This window comes from Vidua chalybeata, chromosome 2 (genome assembly GCF_026979565.1).
Source record: "Vidua chalybeata isolate OUT-0048 chromosome 2, bVidCha1 merged haplotype, whole genome shotgun sequence".
NCBI classification, from domain to species: domain Eukaryota; kingdom Metazoa; phylum Chordata; class Aves; order Passeriformes; family Viduidae; genus Vidua; species Vidua chalybeata.
Genome location: NC_071531.1, coordinates 19,644,985 through 19,668,781, shown reverse-complemented (window position 1 = coordinate 19,668,781; position 23,797 = coordinate 19,644,985). Strand labels below are relative to the sequence as shown.

The window sequence follows — 23,797 nt, the reverse complement described above, 5'->3', positions numbered from 1 at the left end:
TTTATGAAAAAAATTCTTCCCTATCTTTTTACTGCCATGGGAGTCATGGATTCAAACTTCCTTTATTTCATATCCCTCTTTGATGCTATGGGTTGTTCAATTTAGTCTTCTACAGAGCAAAAGCACAACTCTTGGAAAATAACTTTTTCAGTTTTTCCCTAGTCTAAGAGTAAATCTGATTTTATCTGTGATGACAAACTGTGCCTTTGGAAATACGTGATATTAATCAGCTTGCCACCTGAATATAAAATTTTTAGTTTGAAATAGTGCAAATAAAAAAAAAAAAAAAAAAGGTCATCTTCCATTTCAAGTGTGCCAGAAGCTTTGTTTTTGTTTGCATTCCACATCTATCTCTAACCAGGAGACCTGTGTTTAGAGGCAGTCTCAGAGCAGGTTAAACAAAGGTCAGTGCAAAAATATGCCATCTTTCTCTGGCTACATAGGAATTTTGTGAATGAAGGATCAATTAGACCAGGATAGCTAAACCACTTTGGGTCTGGCAGATAAGATTATCTGCCCCAATTCTGACTAAAAGTAAACCTTTCTTAGAAGATTTTACTTACTAAAATATTGTTTTAAAGTTTTTTGTCCCACTGTGCTTTGAAGGACATTGTTGAGAAACTAACCAGCAAGACACCTAGAAGTCCTCTAGTGACATTTACAATCTCATCCTAAAACAGAAAAACCCCAGAATTTCATGGGAAAAAAAAATTATAGGAATCTCATTATTTTCACTCTCTTTTTTTTTACACTTTATGTTAGACCTTTCTTTAAATGTAAATAATTAAAATACTTTTTAATTGAACAATATTCAATTATTTATTGTTTTTACTTTGTTTTTCCTGCTGACATTAAGCCTTTGTTCCATTTTGAGCAAAATATTCCACATCATGTGTTTCATGTAGGATAGGAAAACAAAAACTATCAAATAATAACTGAAGTTCAAAGGACTGCCCATCCTTTCATGATGTTGAAACCAGTGCACTTGTAAACAATAGCTCAATACTTAAAACTGTCATCCAAGATCCAGGGTCTTTAGTCTAGTGTTTAACATGCTCACAAGAGGGCCAGTGTCTTTGTTCTCTCTGCTGCTCTAGTTGCTCTTTAGCTGTTTATGTTAGGCAGAAAAAGGAGGAATTCAAGAGTATTTTGTTCCCATAATGATAAACAACTCAGAGACAGAAGGTTTCATAAATTGACAACATTTTGACTGAAAAGTTACAGTCTCTGATAGCAGACACAAAATATTACCTGCTGCATTAATTAACCAGTTAATAGTTAATAATGAAATAAGCTCCATTTACTAGTCTAAGGTCAAAGTCTTGCAAGAATATCAGTCTATTAAAAATCTGAACATCTGGATATGAGAGAAAGGGAAAGGTGGAGCAAATCAGGACTGGCCACCTTAGCAGGCAGTGAATAGCACTGCTATTAGTTTATATACAATCTGTGTGACCTCTTACCATAACTACAACTCCAATTTACAGAAGGTACAAAACAGTTGTAGGTGCAACAAGATATTCAGCACATGCTTAATCTGTACATAAAATGTATGCATAAATGCTGCAGTTCCATATTTGTATAGGACCAATTATACATTTAATTAGTAATTTTTGAAATACATTTAATAATTCTTTAGGGAAATAGTATTTTACTACTAAGCTACAGCTTACTAGGCATGCAACTTAGGACATCCTTGAATGAATATTCTGTATCACCATATGCTATGCAGCCTGTTTTAACAGTTTTCATTTCTGATGTTTCTCTTTTCAGATGCTACATAAATTTAAGACTCTGAGTAAAGCTTACCCGAGATTTCCATTGAATGAAATCAACTTTTATGAGAGTGGAATTAAAAGAAGAATGACAGTAATTAGAAGTCAAAATAGATCATGCCACATATTTAGTCAAAATAAAGTTAATAGAGAAAGAGTCTCTTGTACCTTCTCTCATTAGAAACTGCCTTAGAAAAAACAAATGCTGTAAACTCCATCTTAAGGTTTTATGTATGTGTTCAGGTTTGCTATTAGTATCTTACTGAAAGTGAGAACTCCTAATTTCCTTCAACTCATATTTTTCTGTCTATTTCAAAAATAAAAAAATACCATTTACTTTTAGCACTTAAATACGGTAAATAAATGTAACTGCTGAACAAGCATCTTCACAAAAATGGAAGATAGCAGGGCAGAGGAAAAAGCAAATTTCTGTGGAGTTCCTTTCCAAGTTATTTGCCAAGTTATCACACATATTCCACAGTGGTGGTAAACACTTGTCTAACCCATTGCTCCTTTTCTAGAAAAAAAATCCCCAGCAAAGTAGATTCCTTATTCCAAAGACTTAGTATATACTCTGAAGGCCATTTACTGCAGTTCAGACACCAGGATTTACATACAGGCTTTCTAACTAATTTTTTCTGTTGAGAACGTCTCAGTTTACTTGAGTTTTGACAAAAAATAATCCCAAATCTAAAGGAGTGAGTACCATGAAAAATTGTGAAAACAGAGTAGTCACTGTTTTTTATAGAGACAGACAAAGCCTCTTTATTTTTCAAAGGTCCTTTGAGAATTGTATTGACAGCTGAGTTTTGATTTTGCTGTCTCTCAAGTAACAGAAATGCCATAAAAAAATTGATGGAGACATTTTGTTGCAAAATTTGAAGGAGCTATCTTGTCACTGAAGTCTTACTAGAAACTCAACATTCCATTATTATTAAATTTTTCTGTTTGGCTCATTTCCTTTTTATCAGCCAAGCAAAACAATAGCAACAGCAGGATATTTTAGGTGCTACCATCTTCTCTTCATTGGTTTTGCACTACTGCTTTACACTGAAATATAAAATGGATCTGATAAGTGTGAGTGCTGAATATCTGTGCCAGTGATATAAAGGTTCTTTCAAGGAACTACTTTTTATTCAGGTGATTATATAACATGACTATAAAAAACACCATTTGACACTCACAAAGCCAATTTTTGACTGAGAACTTTACACTGAGATTTTGCCTGCAGCAGATCTTTAGAAGTGAGCTAGAAACTGAGCATTTCTATTATGTACAAAGAGCAAAGGATGCAGCACTTTGAGGGTTACACAACTAGAGGAAAACGCCTCCTCTTTATGCAACCCAAAATTATTTTACAGTGTTGTCCAAAATCTGCTTCCTATGACGTTTGATGAATTCAAAACAAAACAAAACAAACAGAAAGACTAAGATACAGATGCTATAAAGCTGTCTGCAAGCAAAACCTATTTCCTTTCTCCTCCCCTCTAGATAATTGCTCCAATTTCTCTTCCAGCTGAGTTCAGATTATGTTTCTGTCTAACAGATGAGAAGCTTTATAGTATTGATGATATAATAGACATTTAGTCATGCATTTCCTAGAAGAGATGAGAAAAAAAATTCCAAAAACAAAACTAAAATTGCTTAGAAACAAAGGAACTGGCACAAGAGGCTTATACTCAAATTTGCGCCTTATGTCAATGAAGGCCATGATCTAAAAGGCTTCTACAGAAACCTCACACAGTCATAGAGTGGAAATTATGACAAAGAAGCAAATTTTCTGTGTCACAGCACCTTGTCAGTCAGAGAAACCTGTAACACTAAAAGCAGTGGGGAGAACCTAAACACTGACAGCATTATATCCTGCCCTGATTCAGCTAAGAAGGGGCTAAATCCCGAGCTGCATACAGCTGGGAGAGGCCCAGCCAGCGGAGCGGGATGCAGCCGCCATCACCTGGCCTGTGGCAGGCGTGCCGGGGAGGGTGGCAGTGCTGCAGGGCCCACAGGCAGGGCCACACAGTGCTGGAGGCCACGCTGGGGCCCCTCCAGCACACAGCGGACCTGCAGGTGGGTTGGTGTGGCCACAGGGGTGCTGTCACCCAGGGATTCACCTACAGGGCTGTATCCTGGGCCTGTCAATCCCAATTTTACAACACTGTTTTTGGAAGACTTGTACAAGGCCCCTGCAGAAAATTTAAAGATAAAATTACCCAAGACAGTTTTTAATGCTCTTAAAAAAATTTTCTACAGATCCTATCAGAAGTGTGAATGCTGTGAACTAGGACTAAAAGAAACACATATCCAAGTAGTAGTAATTTCTATTCCATTCTCTCAGTTTGTGGAGAAAGCTCTGTTTTCTCCTATGAATCAGTTTTATCATTTTATGCAGCCCACCCTGCTGTCCCAGGCGAGGGGGTGCTCTGCACAAAGCAGCCAGGCCAGAAGTATGAGGTTGTAGACTTGCCATGGTCTGTAAGGAAGGAAAACAAAGCTTTCCTGATTAACAGCCTCCTGGGTTTCTGCAAAACCAAGTAATGACAGACAGGATTAAAGGAGGAAGGGAGGGAGAGTGGAAAGACAGAAAAATAAAATTAAAAACATGTTAGAGATGTGTCTGGAAGATGAGTAGAACAAGTGTGACAGTGTGCTCCTAAACAAACAGAAAGATTTGGGACAGAAGAGAGTATTATAGTCTCAAGCAATCACCAATTTCAGGGTGTGGTTCCCTCTGAGAAAATGGAATTTTTAAAAATTGTTGCCATAAGCAAATAAGCTAATCCATGTTAGGCATGAAAGCAGACATTCAGATACTAAAATTGTTATTATTATTATAAATTTTAGTATTACAGAATACTAGTATAATATTGTATAATAATATAATACAATATTATACAATTATATAATAAGTATAATATTAAACTAATATATAATATTAGTTTAATATTATATCTTACTTAAAGCAATAAAGAATAAAGGTTTGGCTTGATTTATTCACAAAGATTTTCTTGCTGTTATGACCAGAATCACCCATAGGAATGCAAGACTGGAAGGGAACTTCTTGAGGCTCCCAAGATCAGGTTCTCCATCGGGATAAATCCTGTCATAAATTGATAAACTCCATCTAAAAATAGGCAAGATTTATGTCTCCTTTGCTGTGATGAGAGGCCAAACCAGATACCCCTCCCCAGTGGCTGGAAGGCCTCCAGATTATCAACATCGCTGATCAGTCCTTGTGCGCTCGTGGGAGAAAAAATGAAAAGAAGTGTCTCACAAAGGAATAAGCATTTGCTTTAAAACAGAGAGATTGGGATTTGGCTTTTGCTCTGGATGAAAGTACTGTTGGGAAGGATGCATGGCTGGATCACGAATCTGCCATAAAGCTGGTTCCTGGGAAGCCATTGACTGCTCACTTGAGATGAGAAACAGTGGCTTTGTGACAACATTTGGTTTGGCTAGCAAGGATTAATTTATTCAAAACACACAGAGCCTGTTTGTTCAGTTTTGGAAACATCAGCTTCTGCTCCATATCAAACCAAAAAAGACAATGTACATTTTTCATGTAACATTGAATTTTTTGGCTTATGACATGATAAAGGCTTAAAAAATGTTACTCTTTATAGCTACAAACAAATGTTAGTGAGCATGTCTTTTAAACGTTTATCTATATCAGAGTAAAGTCTTGGTAACTTTAATACAAGGAATAATAATAATTTTCTTTCCTTCTTTGTTTCTCAAAGTTCAAACTGTATCTGAAACTGAAAGCTTATTTCCTTATTTCCTTTTTTTTTTTTTTAAACCAGTGTTAAAGCCCCCAAAATCTAAATCAAAATTATTTCAAATTAGGTAAGGAAAATCAAAGTAGGTAACAAAAGTCTTTAAGTTTACTACCCATGTTTTTATAGGTTTACAAATTATGTACAATGTATTTTACATCATTATCTGTAATATAATATATCTAATAATGAAAAAGAAAGCATTCACTGTAAAACTAACTTCCTGCTCAGTTTCAGCATTTCAGTGAGTTCATATTTCAAAATGAATATAGTTAGTGGAAACTTTTCCTTATATTTTGTAATTTTAAATTTGCATTGTTAATATTCTATATATTGTTTAATTTAATTTTTAATTTGGGTTTCTGTCTTGGGTTGAATTTCTCTCCTGAACAAGCAAGAAGAAAAAGAGTGTACTGACTTTTCAGAAATTTATCTAAGCCACAGTTTCTCCAATGCTGGAGATATGCACATCATATCTGAAATTTTCACAGGGCTCTGAGAAACAGAGATAACTTAAAGTTTACTTCCCCATCCCCACTTGTCTAATTTCCAGCACAGCCGAGGTCCAAGGTTTTGACTGAAGCTCATTTCTTAATATTTAGCTAATTTAAATGCTAATTAGACTAATTTGCTGAATAAAACATGTTAGGAATTCGTTAACAACTATGTTGCGATTGCTTTATGTCTGCAGAGAAATTTTCTAAAACAGGACTCCAGGGACAGTAGTGCATCTGTTACCAGTTGAGCAAGTTGGATTCTTTGTAACACTGAACTTAGAGCTGGTAATATATTGCAGAACTGCAGAGAAGACGGAGGAGCAATTTTTAATTTTTCAGATCTAGCACACCTTGGACACAGGCCACCAGTGAAGAAGAGGCCTTATGCTGTCCTGAGCCCATCTGCTTCATGGGGTTTGCTCAGAGTTTTAGATGCAGAGGAAGAAACTGTGCCTTATCTCTGTCTCTCAATACCCACCAATGCCATTCAGCTGTTCTGCCTGGTGTTATTGGTTATAAGGGAATTAAACCATTCACCTAAGGTCTTATACTGTGGGTAGACGTTTATGGTTTTATTGAGCTCTGTGAAGTTGGTGAGGCTCTAGAGAAGTGGAACAGATATAAACATAGATAAGATTATCTCTTTGGAAGAATAGGGGGTTGTTTGGCTTTGGTTGGTTGTTGGGTTGGGTCTGTTTCTTTTTTTGTTTGTTTGTTTTGGTTTTGTTTGCTTTGCCTTTTTTTGGGTGAACTGTTTTTCACCTTTTCTGGGGGGAAAGTGTAGGTTCAGATCTCACCCTGCTAAAGTTTTTTTTTGACACTGAGAGAAGAATATGTAAGCGAAGCAACTAAAAGGCCTTTAAGGACCTGTCTTCTTTGGAAGATAAATATATTTCATGTATGACATTTGAGTACAGATATGTATTTAGACAGTTACTTATGACTAAAAAAAAAGAAAAGGAAAACAAAACCAGTGGTAAACAGAAACCTAAACGAGGCTGGGAATCTGGGCGTTCCTATTTTTTTGCCTTCATTTTCCACCTGTAAATATTCCTCAATCTCACAGAGGACCCAGGAAGACAAATGCTACAGGTAGTAAGTGATGTGTTCAAGGATCGTAGCAGTGGAGGCCATAGCAACACACCATAATTAGAACAGGACAGAAAGGAATGTAAAGGAGGTTATCTATATTGAGAATACCACTTATCAGTGAAAAAGCGTTAAATCAGTTTACCATTATTTAAATTAATTTCTTCACTTGTTTATTTAGTTTTATTTATTTTTGTTAGGGTTTTGTTTGTTTTTCTGTCAAATGTTTGCTCCTGGATGCTAGAAATGAATGTAATTAAGTTTATAAGAATTTCTAATGGAGGCCATACTCACTTCTACATGTTGACAGGTCTGAATGAGTTTTGCCAGAAGAGTTTCCAGTTCAGTGTTCCTCTTAATAAGGTTGGTGAGGTTACTTTCCAAATTTTGCTGTAAAAAAAAAAAAATAAAAAAGAAAAAAAAAACATTTCAAAGAATTTAATACTTTGGTAAATATTTGAAAAATCGAATTACACAGGTATGAACATGAGTCTTTCATATTGATATGTTCCATTACATGTTTGATTAGATTAGATGTTTTGTTTTTGCAAGACAAGAGAGCAAAGAAGTTCAAGAAAAGAGTGAATTCTGGAAAATAGGCTTTCTAAGGACCTAATAATAATTAGATTAAGCAATTAGTTTTATTCAGGAGGAAAAATTGAGTAAGGAGAAGACCACGAAAGGCAAGAACATTTCCCCAAAATAAATATTTATTTTAACTGTTTTAATATTTTAAATAAAAATATTTATTTTATTTTTGACTCCTTATTTCCTGCTTTCAATCTAACATCTGAATTTAAAACCCTGCTGCTAACTGAGGTATCAGAACTGGTCAGTACTTTCTTCTTAGGATTTGAAGTACTGGGGAGGTTTTGATTGATTTGATTTTATTCCCTAGTTCAGCAGAGTTATATTTTTTAATAAATAATTCAAAAGAAAAAAACATCCTTTCTATGGATAAGAATATAATGCCTGCTCACAAACTCTGCCTTCACTAACTGTTCTTAAAAGAGAACTTGTGGCATGTTTCTGTGTTTATCAACTGATTATGGCTGCCATAAATATCTGCAACTGTGGTAGAGCTCACAGATCTGAGGCTGCATCCTGGCTCCCTGCAATTGCATGGGAGATTGAGATCTAGCAACAAATGTTTCAGCCTCCCTTCTCCTCCCTACATCCACAGGAGAGGGACCCAAGCACATGAGGAGCAGGGCTGTGACAGCTCTGACCCACTGCCTGCAGTTACTGAGCAGGAATACCAGAAGTCAGTCCTGTGCTTTTCTTCTGACAAGGGCTGCAAGTGTCTCTGCACAACTTTCATTAATTTCAACCCTCCTCATCTTTTATTAATGACCTTCTTTTCTTCACACTACTACTTTTCCTCTGGTGTATCTATTCTATCAGTTCAGCCCCTGCAGCTACCATTAACTTACCTGACTTCCCCAACTCCCACCTCCATACCCACATTTAGACTGTGTGTGTGTTTTTGGTGTTGTTATTCCCTGCCTATTTCATGCTGTTTAAAACAATTTGTTCTTTGCTCTCCCTTTCTGCAGTCATACAGTTTCCTTCCCATTTTTGCGTGTGGCTACAAACAAATGAAGATGGCAGTATTTAATTGCTGAATGTTGCACCCTTTGGCATGTACCAGGGTTGATGCTGTAAGCATTGGAGAGGCAGTCAGTTCTGTTCCACTAAAGAAAATACAACATTTTGGTGGCTTTTATGTATATGACCCTTCCAAGAAGCATGATGAGTGCTTGAAGAACATAATTTTGGCATTTTCTTCCCAGCAGAGCTATGGACATTGTGTATGACAAGCTCTGGCTGTAAAAATACCTTCTACACTACATTTATTTCATAGCCCATTAAAACAAAGAGTAACAAGAACAGGCATTTTTACCAAACTCTTTGTGCTGGATCTTACATTTCCATAAATCATACTGTGAAAAATCTTAATTGCAAAGGCATGTTGGCTGTGCTGTCAGATGTCCCTTTGTAGGACTGAGACTCACATGCAAAGTCAAAATATCATATATAGTTACAGTATCAGATAACTTTTGCCTTCAATAAACAGTTCCTAAAGATGATTCAAATGAGTAAATATGCTTGAAATTGTATTTACAAAAGTTCCTAATCTTATACATTAATGTTTTACATGTTTTAATATTTTACACTAAAATGTTTCAGTGAAAATAATGTATTCTTGATTGAGGTTATCTAATTTAAAATGTATTATTGAACATAAAAAATACTAGCAGTTCGTACCTATATATACAATGAAGAAAAAATATATTCAAAACAGTTGTGGAACACTGCAATGATTTCAAATAACTGAAGGTTATTTCTCTTCAACTTCCATTAATACCTGAAGAGTCAGCATTTTTCTCTGAAACATAAATGTATTGACCCATAGATTTTATATAGATTGTTATATGCAGGATATTTCCAAAATCTGGATATAATAATCTATATTCCTGTATATATATATGTATATATATATATATATATATATATATCGGATGAAGAACAAAATCTTAGAATAAGTTTCCTATCCAGTGGCTATAAATATAAACCCATATATATTAGTATGGCTTCACACAGGTCTCATGATATCTTCTGCATTTCCTGACTATGAACATGGAAGAAAATTATGAAACAAGTGAGTTGCTTAGAAAAACTGGAGTTAATCCATTCCCATGCTCTGTCTCCTTGATCTGTGTAATTTCCAATATGGGAAGCCTGGAATTTTGTTTCCATGCAATTTGGTATGCAAGAATTTTTTTTTTTTTTTTTTTTTTTGTTTTGTTTTGTTTTTTTTTAAGTTAAGAATAATCAGAATTCTGTTAATTTTTTGTTGAAGAACATAAGTTTCTACTAATGCTTTACTAGATGACAAGAACCTGGTGGCTGCTGTCTGAAATTAATGTCAATCTTTCCAGTTTCACTAGGGCAGTACTCAATTGCAGCTCTTAAAAGTGGCTTGATTTGAAAGTTTTAAAGCTGATAAAACTTGATCAATTCCTGCAGGATGTTTACCCAGATTTTCTCTTGGCAGTATCTTCCTCTAGTACTTTCCCTTATTATTTTTTCAGACAGACCATGGAGCCACTTTAGCTACTATGTGATAGTAAAGTTGCAGAGTTTGAGCTCTGCCCTCTTTCTTTACTCCATGTAGGGGGATGCAGGAAAGGCCTGAACATTTAAATTTCAGAAACAGATGTTTGCTCAGAGACTTTCCAAAGTGTTGCAACTTCATTTCTCATCCACACCAGGAACTTCCCCACTTGCATAAGACAACACTGCCAGATTTGGAGCTCCGGCCAACTTGGAAAATTAATTTAGTTATTGTAGACCAGAATTCCTGGGAGAGTGAATTTTAGCCAGGTTTGAAGTCTGAAGAAAGAGTGCTCTCACATTATGATGAGTACATGTGAAAATGAGTAGCAGAGTAACCTGATTCCCAAGTACTTTCCTTCTTCCCACCTAATCTTCTACTGCTGTTCTGTTGGGCAAACCAGATTACAATTGTATTTTTGGTAATGCTCTAGTTAAATCACAATTTCTTAAACATTGGCACCTTCCTTTTCCTATCTTTTTTTTTGCCAGTTGCTAATTTTCATTGTTATCTATTAAAAACGGATCTTAGAAACTCTGGAGGTTTTTTTTTTAAAGAAGCAAAATAGTTGCTGTGCATTTGCTCTGTGGACAGGCTTCACGTATGTTAACTCAGTAGATGCAAACTGCTCTCCAAAATCAAAAGCAAGGCTGAATGCTTCCTAAATTACCAATGTAGATCCAGCCCAAGATCTTGACATTCCATGCATGCTTTGAAACTGTTTTTACAACAGTATAAAGTGAAAAGAATGCTTACTGTCCATTTAGCACGGTCTGACAATTATACAGCATAAATATTCCTATAATCTTGGGATAAATCCAAGTAGATGAAACCACAGACATGTAATTGAAAGGGACAGTTAAGGATGATGTTTCATTTTGACTCTGCATGCCTATAAAATGATATGATCCAGGAACAGGAGTCTAAGTTGGAAAAATTAATGCCAAAATCTAGGCGAAGGCAACTCAGTATTGATCACATTTTTTAAGCTGCTGTCTAGCTCATGAACATGTTGCTGCTGAAGTCATGATCATGTTGCAGCAACGATTGCGTGAGGCTTGTGCCCTGATTGAAGTGGGAGGTCAGACTAGATGATCATAATGGTCTCTTCTAGTCTTTAAATCTATCAGTCTATGAAAACCAAATGTGAACCCATGCCCTTTGCCAAATTACCAGTCTCACGCAAAGCATTGCTTGTCTAAAATAAGAAGGTAGCATAAACAGATAATCCTAAACTACTATACGAGTTGGAAATGCTGTCAAAATAAATTAATGTAAGCTTCTAAAGAAGAGAAATGCTGAGTTGTGTGCTCCTGCCTTACATCACAGCAGAAAAAATAAAAGCATTCCCAAGACCATCTTCTCAGAGACATTTTCCATAAAAAATGTTTATTTAAAAAGCCAAAAAATAAAACAGATAGCTATCAGATACAATGAAATTTTCAAGTCCTTTTGAAGTAAAGCAACTGTATTTTTCTTATTAAAAATTCTCTTCTTTCTCCCACTAGCAAATATAAGCAATCATTTGAATTTCCCACTCACTGCTTACTGGAAAGTTTTGAGAACGAATACATTGAAACTGCTGCATGTGCTAAGACATTCACTGTGGGATAGAATATTGAACAATAGTCCTGATCACCATTTATATCAAACCTACCATGACCAAAGCCTCAGCAAGCATTGACTGCAGTTTGCATTTCCTTTGATTCTAGTGTAGAACTGACCAGAGTAAAGCACATTTTGTGGCTATCTCCTGGTTTAAAGAACACAATTTTGCACAGTGGAACTTTAGTAATTACATAGGTTTCTTGAAAACCACTGCCCCCCTCCCATCACCTCTTTACAAACAGTCAAAATGAAACAGTTTATACATTTCCAGACTGAGTTAGTCAAAGTGTGTAACTTAAAGCCACACAGCTATAGATGAGGAATAGAACATCACAAAGCAGAAGTGTGATCACAGTTCTGACTTACTCAAGCCAGCAGGGAGGGAAAGCAGGGTGGTGTTGACATGGCAGATGAATCTTTAGTACTTGCAGGCTGGTTAGAGATCATAAATATACTCCCTGTCACTAACACAGTCCATGCGAACATGTCTTCATTGAAATGTTTTCCTCCAAATTCAAAGGCATTATGCTGCATGTGCTCCAGTTATATCTTCACCTCATAGTGACATACCCCATGAACTAGTCCTGTTGCCTCCAGGACTTGTGTCTAACCTATTAAAAAACTTGCCAATCAACCCAGAATAAATGGCAGAATATCAAGGGTGTATTTGAGCCAGGTTTGGGGTATATGTGAGATTCATTTGGTATTCTTTATTTAAATGGACATGCCAGGTGTACATGGAAAAACTTAAGCTAATTTTTATTCTACGTACTTGTTCTGAAACAGATCACTACTCTTCTGTAGCATTCATGTGATCAACTGTGTAATTCTCCAGCCAGGGAATAGTAACACTTTAATAGGAATGATTGACCTCAAGTCTCAAATGTGCAGAGCCTGACAACTGCACTCCACATTCCTATGTGTAAAGAAATAAGAGCTATGATGTTGATAGACTCCTGGGAACTAGGATTTTTACCTCATGTGATTATAGTATGTCACAAGGAAAGACCCATGAGATACTGCACTGTTAATTAATTGTCCAGGAATATTTTTATTAAAAGTGCAATGAAAATATCTGCATGGGAAGCCATTATGACTCCAGTGATATTAACTAAGTTAAGTATTGAATATTTCCATATTTCATAGGAATGCCACAATTTTTCATTAATCTCTATTTAACATGGGACATTGTGGAAATTGAAGGAAATCCAAGCACTTCAAATTCTTGACCACATAAAATCTTTATTAACTGAGGAAGAAGTATTCTAGGGAGAACCTCCAGTTACACTCTCGTGTCTCTGCAAAGCCATGCCCTCAAATATACCAGGAGTTCCTGCCATTTGTAAGTGCAGTTCTGCCCTTTTGTTTAACTACACTAATCTGTCTTGTGAGTTGCTCTTCAGACTTCCTCTACTGCTTCTTCTCTTTTGGAGAAAGAGAAATTTCATACCTGGGACCTCTGAGGAAAAAGAACAGGACAAGAGCTATATATATAGCACCCTATCACAAAAGTTATCCATTGATGTGTACTATAAGTTTGGAAAGGAAACAATTCATATACTTAAAAACTATTTGCCCATAGCAGGGACCATGTTTATCCAGAATACAGGTCAATGAAACTTTCATTGCATACTTATTTTCATAGTTATTTTTTTATTGCAACAGAAGGACATATAAAAATGAAGTGAAAATAGCATTTTCTCTTAAACAGAGGCATTCAAACTTGTTAGAAGACTTCTGTTCCAGTTTAGATAGTGACAAAGCTGACTGACTGACTATATAGGACAAGTTGGGATTTTTTTTTTTCAATTAAGCTATTAGAAGATATCTAAATGTTAACTTGGTTGGGATCTGGGGGTTTTGGTTCTTTTTTAAGGAGTCATTAATCAAAGAAGGATCAGAATAATAATCAGGAATCAAGGATCAAGAAGGAACAGAGTTAGCATCTTACCACATTAAAAACTAAAACACAGTTTGGACTGATATGTGAGTTGATATAGGTTTGCAAAAGTGTAAAAATATATTTGAGGCCACTATATATTAGACCTTTTTCTTCCTGCCTCAATGCAGGAGTCAAACTGGAAGCTGAAGTGTTAAAAGAGCAAAACAAATACCAGACTCTCTGAATTTAATGCATGTCATTAAAGACTTATTGTGTCGAGCTAGAGGGCTTATAAACTCATTCTTTTCCCCATGGGCTAATCCAGTGCAATGAAGGACAACTTGAACTATTGCACAGCTGTCCTGCAGCACCCTAGCTAAATGTACTTCCAGCCTCCTAGGACATAGAATGTATTTAAAACCAAGAGTTCAACACAAGCTCCTGCCCACGACATTCATAATGTAATCCTGCTCAAGAAAGATCTGGGAAGTCTTCATTCCAAAACCTGAAATTCCAAGTTTTCCACCTAACTAATGACAGGCATCTATACAAAAACAAACCAAAAATATTATCTAAAGAACCAAAATTTATGCAGTGTTATTAAAGTCCGGGTTTCTACAGATGTCTGCCTAAACATTTCTGAAAGTTATATTTATTTAAGAGGTTTTATTGTGGAAAAAAATCTGGGTTTAATCAGTCAATACGTATTACTGCATTTTGTGGTTGAAAAATTCCATCTTATCTAAGCAGGTATGTGTAGAAACAATTCAGTATTATGCAAAGCTAGCAGGTTAGAAAAGGCAGCTGGATAGGTAAGAAATGGAGAAGGTCAATGTGGTGATTTGGTCTGCATTAGGTAACAATGGTGGAGCTGTCACAAGCCTAATTCAGCTCTTTCTGCTGGCCTGTAATAAAGCTGACACTCGAGGCAGCTGCACCCTTCTGCATTTGTTTCTCAGTATAGCAAACAGCACACTGAGGGATATTTATTGACTGCCCTCCTGAGGATATTAATTGTCCATCCAGAGAATGAAGCTGTGAGTCCATCTCCTGGCATGGCTAGAAGGTCTGGCACACCCAGGACTCACACTGGCCTTGTCTGCCACTAGGCAGACAGCATGTAGTATTTAGGCTAACAGAGAACACCAGCAGCTCCTATTCAAGAAATGGGAGGGGCTGTGTGGGCAGTTCCACTGCCCAGGAAGAAGCAGTGCATCAGTGAACCCAACATACTCCCAGCTGTTGCCCCAGCAGCACATTAGGAGCCATACAGGCTCCACTGGTAAACCCAAGGGAAGCCAGAGAACTGCACCTCTTTTGGAAAATGCTGATCCCACTGTCCAGTGTCATGGTGCATGAGGCTAATGTCACCAAACCGGCTAAGCCCTAGTTCTGGCATAGGGTGAAGTATACTAATCAAAGCACCACTTACAATTGTATTTTATGGGGGTTTGAGTCTTGTGTTTATGAACCCTCTGAAATTTTGCCAAGAAGTATACCATCAGCTAATTACGACCCTCTGGAGCACTCTGCTTGTTCCTCACTGAAGTCATTGATGGCTCTGCCTTTTCCTTGCAGTGAATATACCATATACCATACCTTGCAGACTACATACCACAAAAAAAAGTTGGCATCTGTCCATTTTGGTGCTCATTCTTTCACATGCTCAATGCCTTGCTGCCCATGGTTAGAGCTTGCTCTAGACAGAAGTGTAAACCTCTCAATTTTCTTCCCCTCATTTGCTCTATTTCTTATTCAGCAAACTAAAATAATCTACTAAATTGAGTAAATGTCCTGAAGGAATTTTGGTGTGGGGAACCTGAGTTTCCCACAGTTTTCAAGTTTAGATTTAAGTTCAACTTTTTTGAATAGAAGGCTTAAACATTCATCTAAAATACCTGTCAACCTGACCAGATAATATAATTTTTCAGTATTTTTCTATACAAAGCTTTTGACCAAGCACCAGGCCTCACATTTAGGAGTTACTAAAATACTTGACGTCTTGGACTGGTTACCTAGAACAGAGGCTAGACAGAGTTAGAGAATAAAGTGGGTATTTATTAAAGGCCTTCAATAGATACACCTTGGGCAGTGCAAAAGCCTCACAGAGGCTACACCCAAGATGAACAATGGTCATGAGTTTTTCAGGGTTTTTTTTCAGGGTTTTTTTTCTTTTTTTTTTTTTAATAGCAGTTTTGCTGTATCTTTGTAAAGAGACACAAGAGATTAAGAAGAATAAAAAGGATCTAAAATATATTAAAATACTTTTTCTATTATTATGTAAATTATAGAAAATATCTAGAATGAATAAAAGCAATCAGATCAGATTCCTTGATAGCACCTGTTTATATTATTCATGCACCTGGAGCATTTATAATGTGCAAAACATTCATTTCACAATAAATATTGTAAAACTGCCTCCTTTACTATTATTTTAAATGTAGTTCCCTGTAAGGAATATGATGTGCATTGGGTTGTCTGCAGTACATACACATTTAGAAAAAAATGCGCTGTCTAAAATGGAAATGCCACATTTACAAGGGACAATATTGTTTGTTCAGAATTTGCCATTACTTTATTCTCTAACTCTGACTAGACTCTATTCTAGGTAGCCAGTCCAAGGCATCAATCTTTGGCTCAAATTTCAGGTACAGAGATGTTATTATATTTAAATCTTTGACTTTATAATTTGCTATGGATAAAACCAGATAGCAACATTAAATACTCTTAATAGAATTACATTCTTAGGGACTTTAAAGAATATGATGGTGGTGAGCTGAGCTTAAACTAAATAGGGAGTATAAATTGCAAAGTACAGATCATGACTTGGAAGCAGATTTTGTTTCATATTTCTGTCATAGTCAGGTTAAATTTCTGTTCTGACCTGCACAGTCTTTATTGCCAATACTTCCTCAGAGATCAACTCAAGATTTCAAATTCACTAAACACCACTATTACCACCAAAAAATCCAACCCACCCCAAAACTAAAAAAGACAAAAATTAAACCAAAACTGCAACAAACTCCTCATGAGTTTTAGCTGGAAACCTAAAATTCTGAGTATATTTTAAATACTGATGCATTAGAAAAATAACCATGGCAATTCCAGCACTTAATTTTCCTTGCATTTTGCAACTGATAAATGAAAGGAAAACATACCAAAAAGACACTCAGCAGGCAGAAGGATCATCCTCTCTGATTAATGTACAATGCTAAAGGCTTTCCCTTCCCTTACCTCATCAGTGCATCCAACTCCATTCCCAGATATCCTGATCTCCATCACTACTCCTACTTCCAAAACATGCTCATAATTTTGCTCCATTTTTTGTGGTCATGCTGTGACATGTCCAGCTGCTGCTACAACATGTCCCTCACCTCCTGCTAGACTTTATGAAGCTTAGTTGAACTCAAATTCTGGCTATTGCTTTGCTGGCAGTGTATGGTGCCAAGAGTTTCTGGGAGGAAGGTGTGAAAGTGCTGGAGTCCAGGACATCCCTCTGGCTGCCCTGGCTGTCTCGAGACCCTGGCAGGGGGCTCAGAGACCTTGGCACAAAGCCAAAAAACACCTGTGGCTTCGATTTTAGCCCATGGGAAAGGTTGCCAACTCTGTATGAGGAATTACAAGCCACAAGGGTTTGGCTAGTGTGTTAGGTGAGTTGACACAGGGTGAAAAAATAGAATTTTGGGGTTTTTAGAATGTGATTCAGGGGTACAAGACGGAGGAATTTGGGTGTGTCCTAGCTGCCTTCTCCTTCTTCTTGTTCTTCATGTCTTGGTGTGATGGTGACACTTTTCTATTGGTTTAAGGTAGAGACACACTGTCTAACATAGATTATAGGTATTGGCATGTTATTGTAAATGGAGTACACGTAACTTTTTGATATAAAATGTAAATACTGCCTGAGAGGGCATGCAGATTGCCATGGTTTCTTTGCTAGATGGACCTCGGCAGGTCAGAGACAGAATGTTATAGAAAAGGAAAAATAAACCTTGAGAACTCAATCCTACGCATTTCAGACTCCGTCTTTGGCTGCATGGGCTAGGAAACAAGAACTTTTACAATCTTGGGGTCATTCCAACAAGGCAGACCCCGAGAGGAAAGTAATGTGGATGCTCAAGAAAATCCTCAGGGGGTGAGGGATGCATGCTGCAGACAGCAGAACAGCCAAAGAAATAACTCATTCCCCTGCTAAGATACTGTTTTTCACTTCATAATGGAGTACACTTTCACAAAGAAATGAAATAATCAATTCAGTGATAATCCAACTATCATTTGAGAGGCCAGTAAAGGAGGGATGTATTATTTTTTAGCAGTCCTTACTAATGTATATGCAATGATTAAAAAATCAAACCAGCCAGAAGCAAACTTTCCATGTGGAAGCCACAGCAGACTTGCCTGTTCACTTACCTCAGCTTTGCAGACGACCACAGATATGTTTCGCTTTACTAATGTGAATTAATCAATTTGTATCAACTAATGAGTTGTTCATGCTAGGATGAACAATTGCATGAGGATACTTCAAAGTAGTGAATTTTGGCTCAAGCAGGTATGTTTGCAAGTACTCTTGTAGTATTTTTTTACTGTGCTCCTATAATCACTTGCAGCATGCCCGACCATAAAACGTAACTCAAGCCAGTTCTACTTCATTGATAATTGAGATCCCATGACTATATACTGAACATTTTTTTCTGTTTTTTATTTCTGATTACACACAGTTTGAAAAGTAAAACTGAAATAAAACTTCTGTGAGTTAAGAATTAGTGGATTGTGTCAGAATATTTGTGATAACACCACAGAACTATGGTTCCACAAAACATTTAAAAAATACATTAAAAATAAATCTTCTGCTGTAATTTGCAAGGTGATAGATCATATCATATGAAATCAAAGGATATTTTTAGGGAAAAAAGTGCAAGTACAAGCCCAGATATATGCACCTGTAAGATTTTAAACTCACAAACACAGGTCTGTTTCAATTTATAAAACATTATTTTGTACTCTTCTGAGTAGGAACTTTGCTTTTTTGGCATTTCAGATTTTCACCTAAAAGGTAAAACACAAAGGAAAGGACTGTGTGTTCTCCAAGAGAACTGAACAATCAATAACAACTCTAAATCTTCTAACAGGAAAAGACTTTGAACATTTTACTGATGAAATAAGGATGAGATTCTTTGCTTATGGCCTTAATATTAAACATACAAATTTGCACTAGTAAATTTAGTAAATCTGCCATCAGAAAAGACAGCATTTAATCCTCAGAAAACAAAAGAAATTTATAAGGGCATATATATAGTAGATTTCAATAAATGCTCAATTAAGAACAAAATACTTATGAATAATAGAGGATAAAACACCTGAATCCACAGTCCGTTTTCTATAAGAACAACAAGTGACAGGTATTGCCCAACCTTTTTTAACATCTTAAAAAACTCAGATGAATCATCATAATTTTCACAGACCACTTTCCTGGTACCTCTTCTTCCTCCAAAATTCCAAATGCAAAAATGATCCTCCTCTAGAAGTGTGAATAATGAAGCAAATGCCAGATTCTGCACCTAGGACAGGGCAACCCAGGTTGTGTGCACAGATTGCAGAATGAGAAGCTGGAGATCAGAGCCATGAAAAGGGACCTGGGGGTTCTGGTTGATGGTGAGTTGAACTTGAGTCAGCAGTACCCTGGCAGCCAGGAGGGCCAGCCCTGTCCAGGGAGGCATCAGGCACAGCATGGCCAGCTGGGCAAGGGAGGGGATTGTCCTGCTCTGCTCTGAGCTGGGGCAGCCTCACCTCAAGTGCTGGGGGCAGTTTTGGGTGCCACAATACCAAAATCCTCAAGCTATTGGAGGCTGTCGAAGGAGGACCATGAGGATAGTGAAGGGCCTTGAGGGGAAGCTATATAAAGAGCAGCTGAGAACCAGCAGCAGTCTGGTCTGTTCAGCCTGGAGAAGAGGAGGCTGAGGAGGGACGTCATTGTGGTCATCTATGTCCTCACAAGGGGAAGCAGAGGGGCAGGTACCAATCTCTTCACTCTCATGGCCAGTGACAACCCTCAAGGAAGAAGCATGAAGCTGGGTCAGGAGAGGTTTAGTTTGGATGTCAGTAAAAGGTTTTTCACCCAGATGGTGATTGGACCATGGAACAGGCTCTCCAGGGAAGTGGTCATGGCACCAAGTTTGACAGAAATCAAAAACTGTTTTAACAATGCTCTCAGGCACATACATGGTGGGATTGTTGAGGTGTCCTGTGCAGGGCCAGAGTAAGACTCAAGGATAATTTTTGGTCCCTTCCAACTCAGCATATTCTATGATTTTATGACCTTTGAATGATTTACAAAGAATCTTAGAATGTTTCATCTTATCCATTCTAGCATACCTAAACTAAGGATGCAGAACTGAGCTAGTCTTCCATGGCCTGCTGATCATCTTTACATCAGGCGGGATAAAAGCAGTAAAATGTAGAAACAGCTAGCCTGAACCCTCTCATACAGCTTTGCTTATTTTTCTGTAAACATTGTAACCATAATATGACAGGCATTCAGGTAATGAAAAATAAATTACTTTACATTTTGTTGAAAAGACTAGCAGTTTAGAGAAAAGTGCAAATCCAATTATTTCTAGAGAGAGAGGGAGATCTTAACATTTCATTTGACACATTTACATAATGTGACCAATTTATAACGACTTCCTCCAGACAAATTATTCATTTAATTTATGACAGCCTTTGAAGTTTTGGCTACTATCAAGGGTACCAAACTTTTTCTGCTGAAAACATGAGTCAATGCTGATTATATAAGTATGCTTTTCATGGCACTTTGGGAAGATATTAAAACTGAAAAGCACATGGAAGTCTCAACTTGAGGCCTTCAATTAATTCAGTTTGAGTTTGATCTCAGACAAAATTTTCTTTGGAGAAAAGATATGAACTTTATTTACCCAGTATATTATTTCACATCTGTATTTTCTACATCCATTGTAGAGAGATGAGCCTACAGACTTTGTGAGAATACCCTCTCTTTAGCCATATAAAACATACATAAAAAGCGTACATCTATACAGGAGCTCATACATGCTCTGTAAAGTCAAATGAATGAGTAATGCAATGTGCAAGGGGTGTAGAGAGAGAACAGAGTATTCTCTGGTGTTTCTGCTCATGGTCATCAATAGTGTTTTGAGGTCACACAATACTGATTGAGTGTTGAGCCTGATTTCATGTACAGCAACTTTTTAATTTCCTCCTTTTTTCATTGACTGAAGTAAGATTTCTTCTCCCTGGATAAATAAAGGCTCAAGGGGCTCATAAGAATATCCCCATACTTTAAAGGGTACCTACAAACAGTCTCTTCACAAGCAGCCACACAGAGAAGATAAGGAGTAATAGGTATAAGTTGCACTGGGAGACACTTCACCTCAATGTAAAAAAGACATGTTTTACAGTGGTAACAGTCATTTACTAAAATAACCTCCCCAGGGACAAGGGAGAGTCCTCATCACTGGAAGTCTTCAAGATGCAACTGGACAGATAGTCTGCATTGTCATCTAGGCTCCCTTTTACATGAAAAGTTGAAACAGATCATCCCTTCCAAAGTGTGGTGCTCTGCAATTAAAGATTTATTTACCACTCTTATTAGTTAAAGAGCTGTATCTATAACTGATTCATTCTTTTAAGTATGGTCCTCTGTGCATGTACGTGGACATGTGTGTACATATGGATGTGTTTTAGCAAACCCTCCAGTGAAATCAACCTACGGGTTAGCTTGGCCTCTCATTCTAGCTTGCTGAGCTTCATGCCTGTATTTTGAGCTGATTTTCCCAGTCTGCAACTGCAACTGTTCCCTGATTTTGACGCTACAGTGCCATTAACAAAGTGAGTTACGTACAGGAGAGGAGAACTGACATCTCTCTAATTCCTACTGGCCCGGCCCACGCTTTCCTGCATCTCCAGATGCTTGGAAAACAAAGCCTGGCAAGACATGCAAACCCTCAGGATTTCAGGCTTTTCCAGAGTGAGGGCTTTTGACTCCTTAGTTCTGCACATGACTGGTTCACCCCAAGCATAAACACACAAGTCTGTGAGATGGCCAAGAAATAATTGTGCAAATAGCTGAGGAGGGGTCAGAAGAACTATGCCCTGTACTGCATTTGTAACTATGTCAAGAGAGGCTCTACTCTCTAAATTGCGGTTACACTCTGATAGGAAAAACAAGTTGGTTTTGGTAACCTTTCACCTTGTTGTAACTATTTATGCAGAAGATGGGACATACATTTTGGAAATTACAAATTCTAGATAATATTACTGAATATTGAAATGACAGTTCCATTAACTTCCATATATTTAATTTGTTTCTGCCAGAGTGGTTCCTATTGAATATATAAAACTAGCTTTTACCCATGATTTTTGTAATTAATAAGGAACTTATTTTACTTTATAAGTCAATATCTCTTTTTTCTTTGTTTTCATAATAATGTATTTGTTCCTGAAGTTAACAGTGATGCAAATCTTCCGAAGTCTTTGTTTCCATAGTAACCACCTTACTTCAAGAGAAAACCAAATCACAGACCAAATACATGAAGCCCTAAAATGCTTTAAATTACTCATTAAACTAATTTAAAAAAAAACTTATAAAACAAAATTTCTTAATAGAGATAAAAGAGTAATATCGCTTACTTTGTTCTTACCTTATTTGAATTTCAATTACTTTTACAAGAGAAAAACATCCTGATCCTTATTTTATAGATTATTCAATTTCCCTAAGATCAAATGCCTTTAATCAAAGATGCGCGAAAGGCTATGCTAGTTTTCCTACTGAGTCAATGGGCATTGAATGAGAGCCATCAGAAACCAGTAAAATTAAGAAGGCCCTTTCCACTATGGTTACTAAATGCTGGTAAAATTTTTGTTCAGTAAAGTAATCTGGGTGCTCAAGATAATGATTATTACTTGTATGTTAGAGTGGCATCAGCTACTTCTCAAACAATCTATACATGGTTACTGAAGACAGCAAAAGCAAAGATTCCTAGGTTTGACATTACAGGTATGTTGCCCTTACCACAGTCTGTTGACATGTGCTCAAAATGAAAACTTACTGGATGAACATTCTGAATTCAAACTTCTAAAACTAGCCCCTTAGAAATGTTACAAAAAAAAAAACAAAAAACAAAAAAACAAAAACAAAAAAAAAAAAAACACCAAAAAAAAAAAAAAAAACCACAACAAACCAAACCCCCCAAAAAACCTGCCTTGCTTCTGAATGTAATTTTGAAACTGCGTGTCTAAAAAAAGAAGTTTTCAATATTTCTTGATGGGTTTGTCCAGGCCTTTAAGGTTGTCCATTCTCATTATTAAATATGTGCTGCAGTATGTCTCTACTGTATGACACTAGCTGCTGGGTGCTTTTCAAAGTAAATAGAAATCTGCTTTGTTTCATCTTGCAGAGTTCCCTAAAGGTAACCTCAGAAATGTCTTAGGTACAAATGAAATTTGTACATCAAAAATGCTTTTGAGACTCAGGGTCAAACAACTAGCACGAAAATCAAATGTGAATGAAAGAAAGAAAAGGGAAATGAAAGAAAAGGGAATCACAGTAAAAGCAGTGGATTTCACAACTTGGTAATTTTCTTTAAACAAATTCTGTATTTTGGAAAAACAGCTGTTAACCCTGACAACTGCAGGAAAGGCCCCACAGATTCTGTGGACAAGGAACTGACCATGTGCTCTCACAGCAAAGGTGGCTGTTGATGTCTTGAAGGTGTTTAAATGATGAAGAAGTTGCACAAAGGGGCTGTGAGTTTCTATACTTCAAGACAGTCAAAATAGTCACTAGGCAACCTGCCCTCACTGTGAAAGGGGCTGCTGACTAGATAACTTCCAGAGGTCTCTTTCAAGCTAAATTACTCTCTAATTCTGTAATTAAGACACTTATTTTTATAAATCATAAATATTACTGACATTCTGAAATTATATAGATAACTAGTTGATCCATAAATAATTTTTATATAAAGAATTCAATGAAATATATTTTTAGAAGCTGAGTTTATCATATATGACTTATAGCACACGTG

General features: G+C 36.7%; 1 protein-coding gene across 2 annotated transcripts in view; it reads right to left on the bottom strand.

Moving 5' to 3' along the window:
- Positions 1 to 23,797, bottom strand: part of MID1 (midline 1) — a 96,614-nt gene that overhangs the window by 35,594 nt on the left and 37,223 nt on the right. For both annotated transcript variants that reach the window (XM_053936482.1, XM_053936481.1), the window contains exon 2: positions 7,429 to 7,524. In XM_053936482.1, coding sequence (XP_053792457.1) covers positions 7,429 to 7,524 — 96 coding nt within the window. The remainder of the gene's footprint in view (positions 1 to 7,428; positions 7,525 to 23,797) is intronic.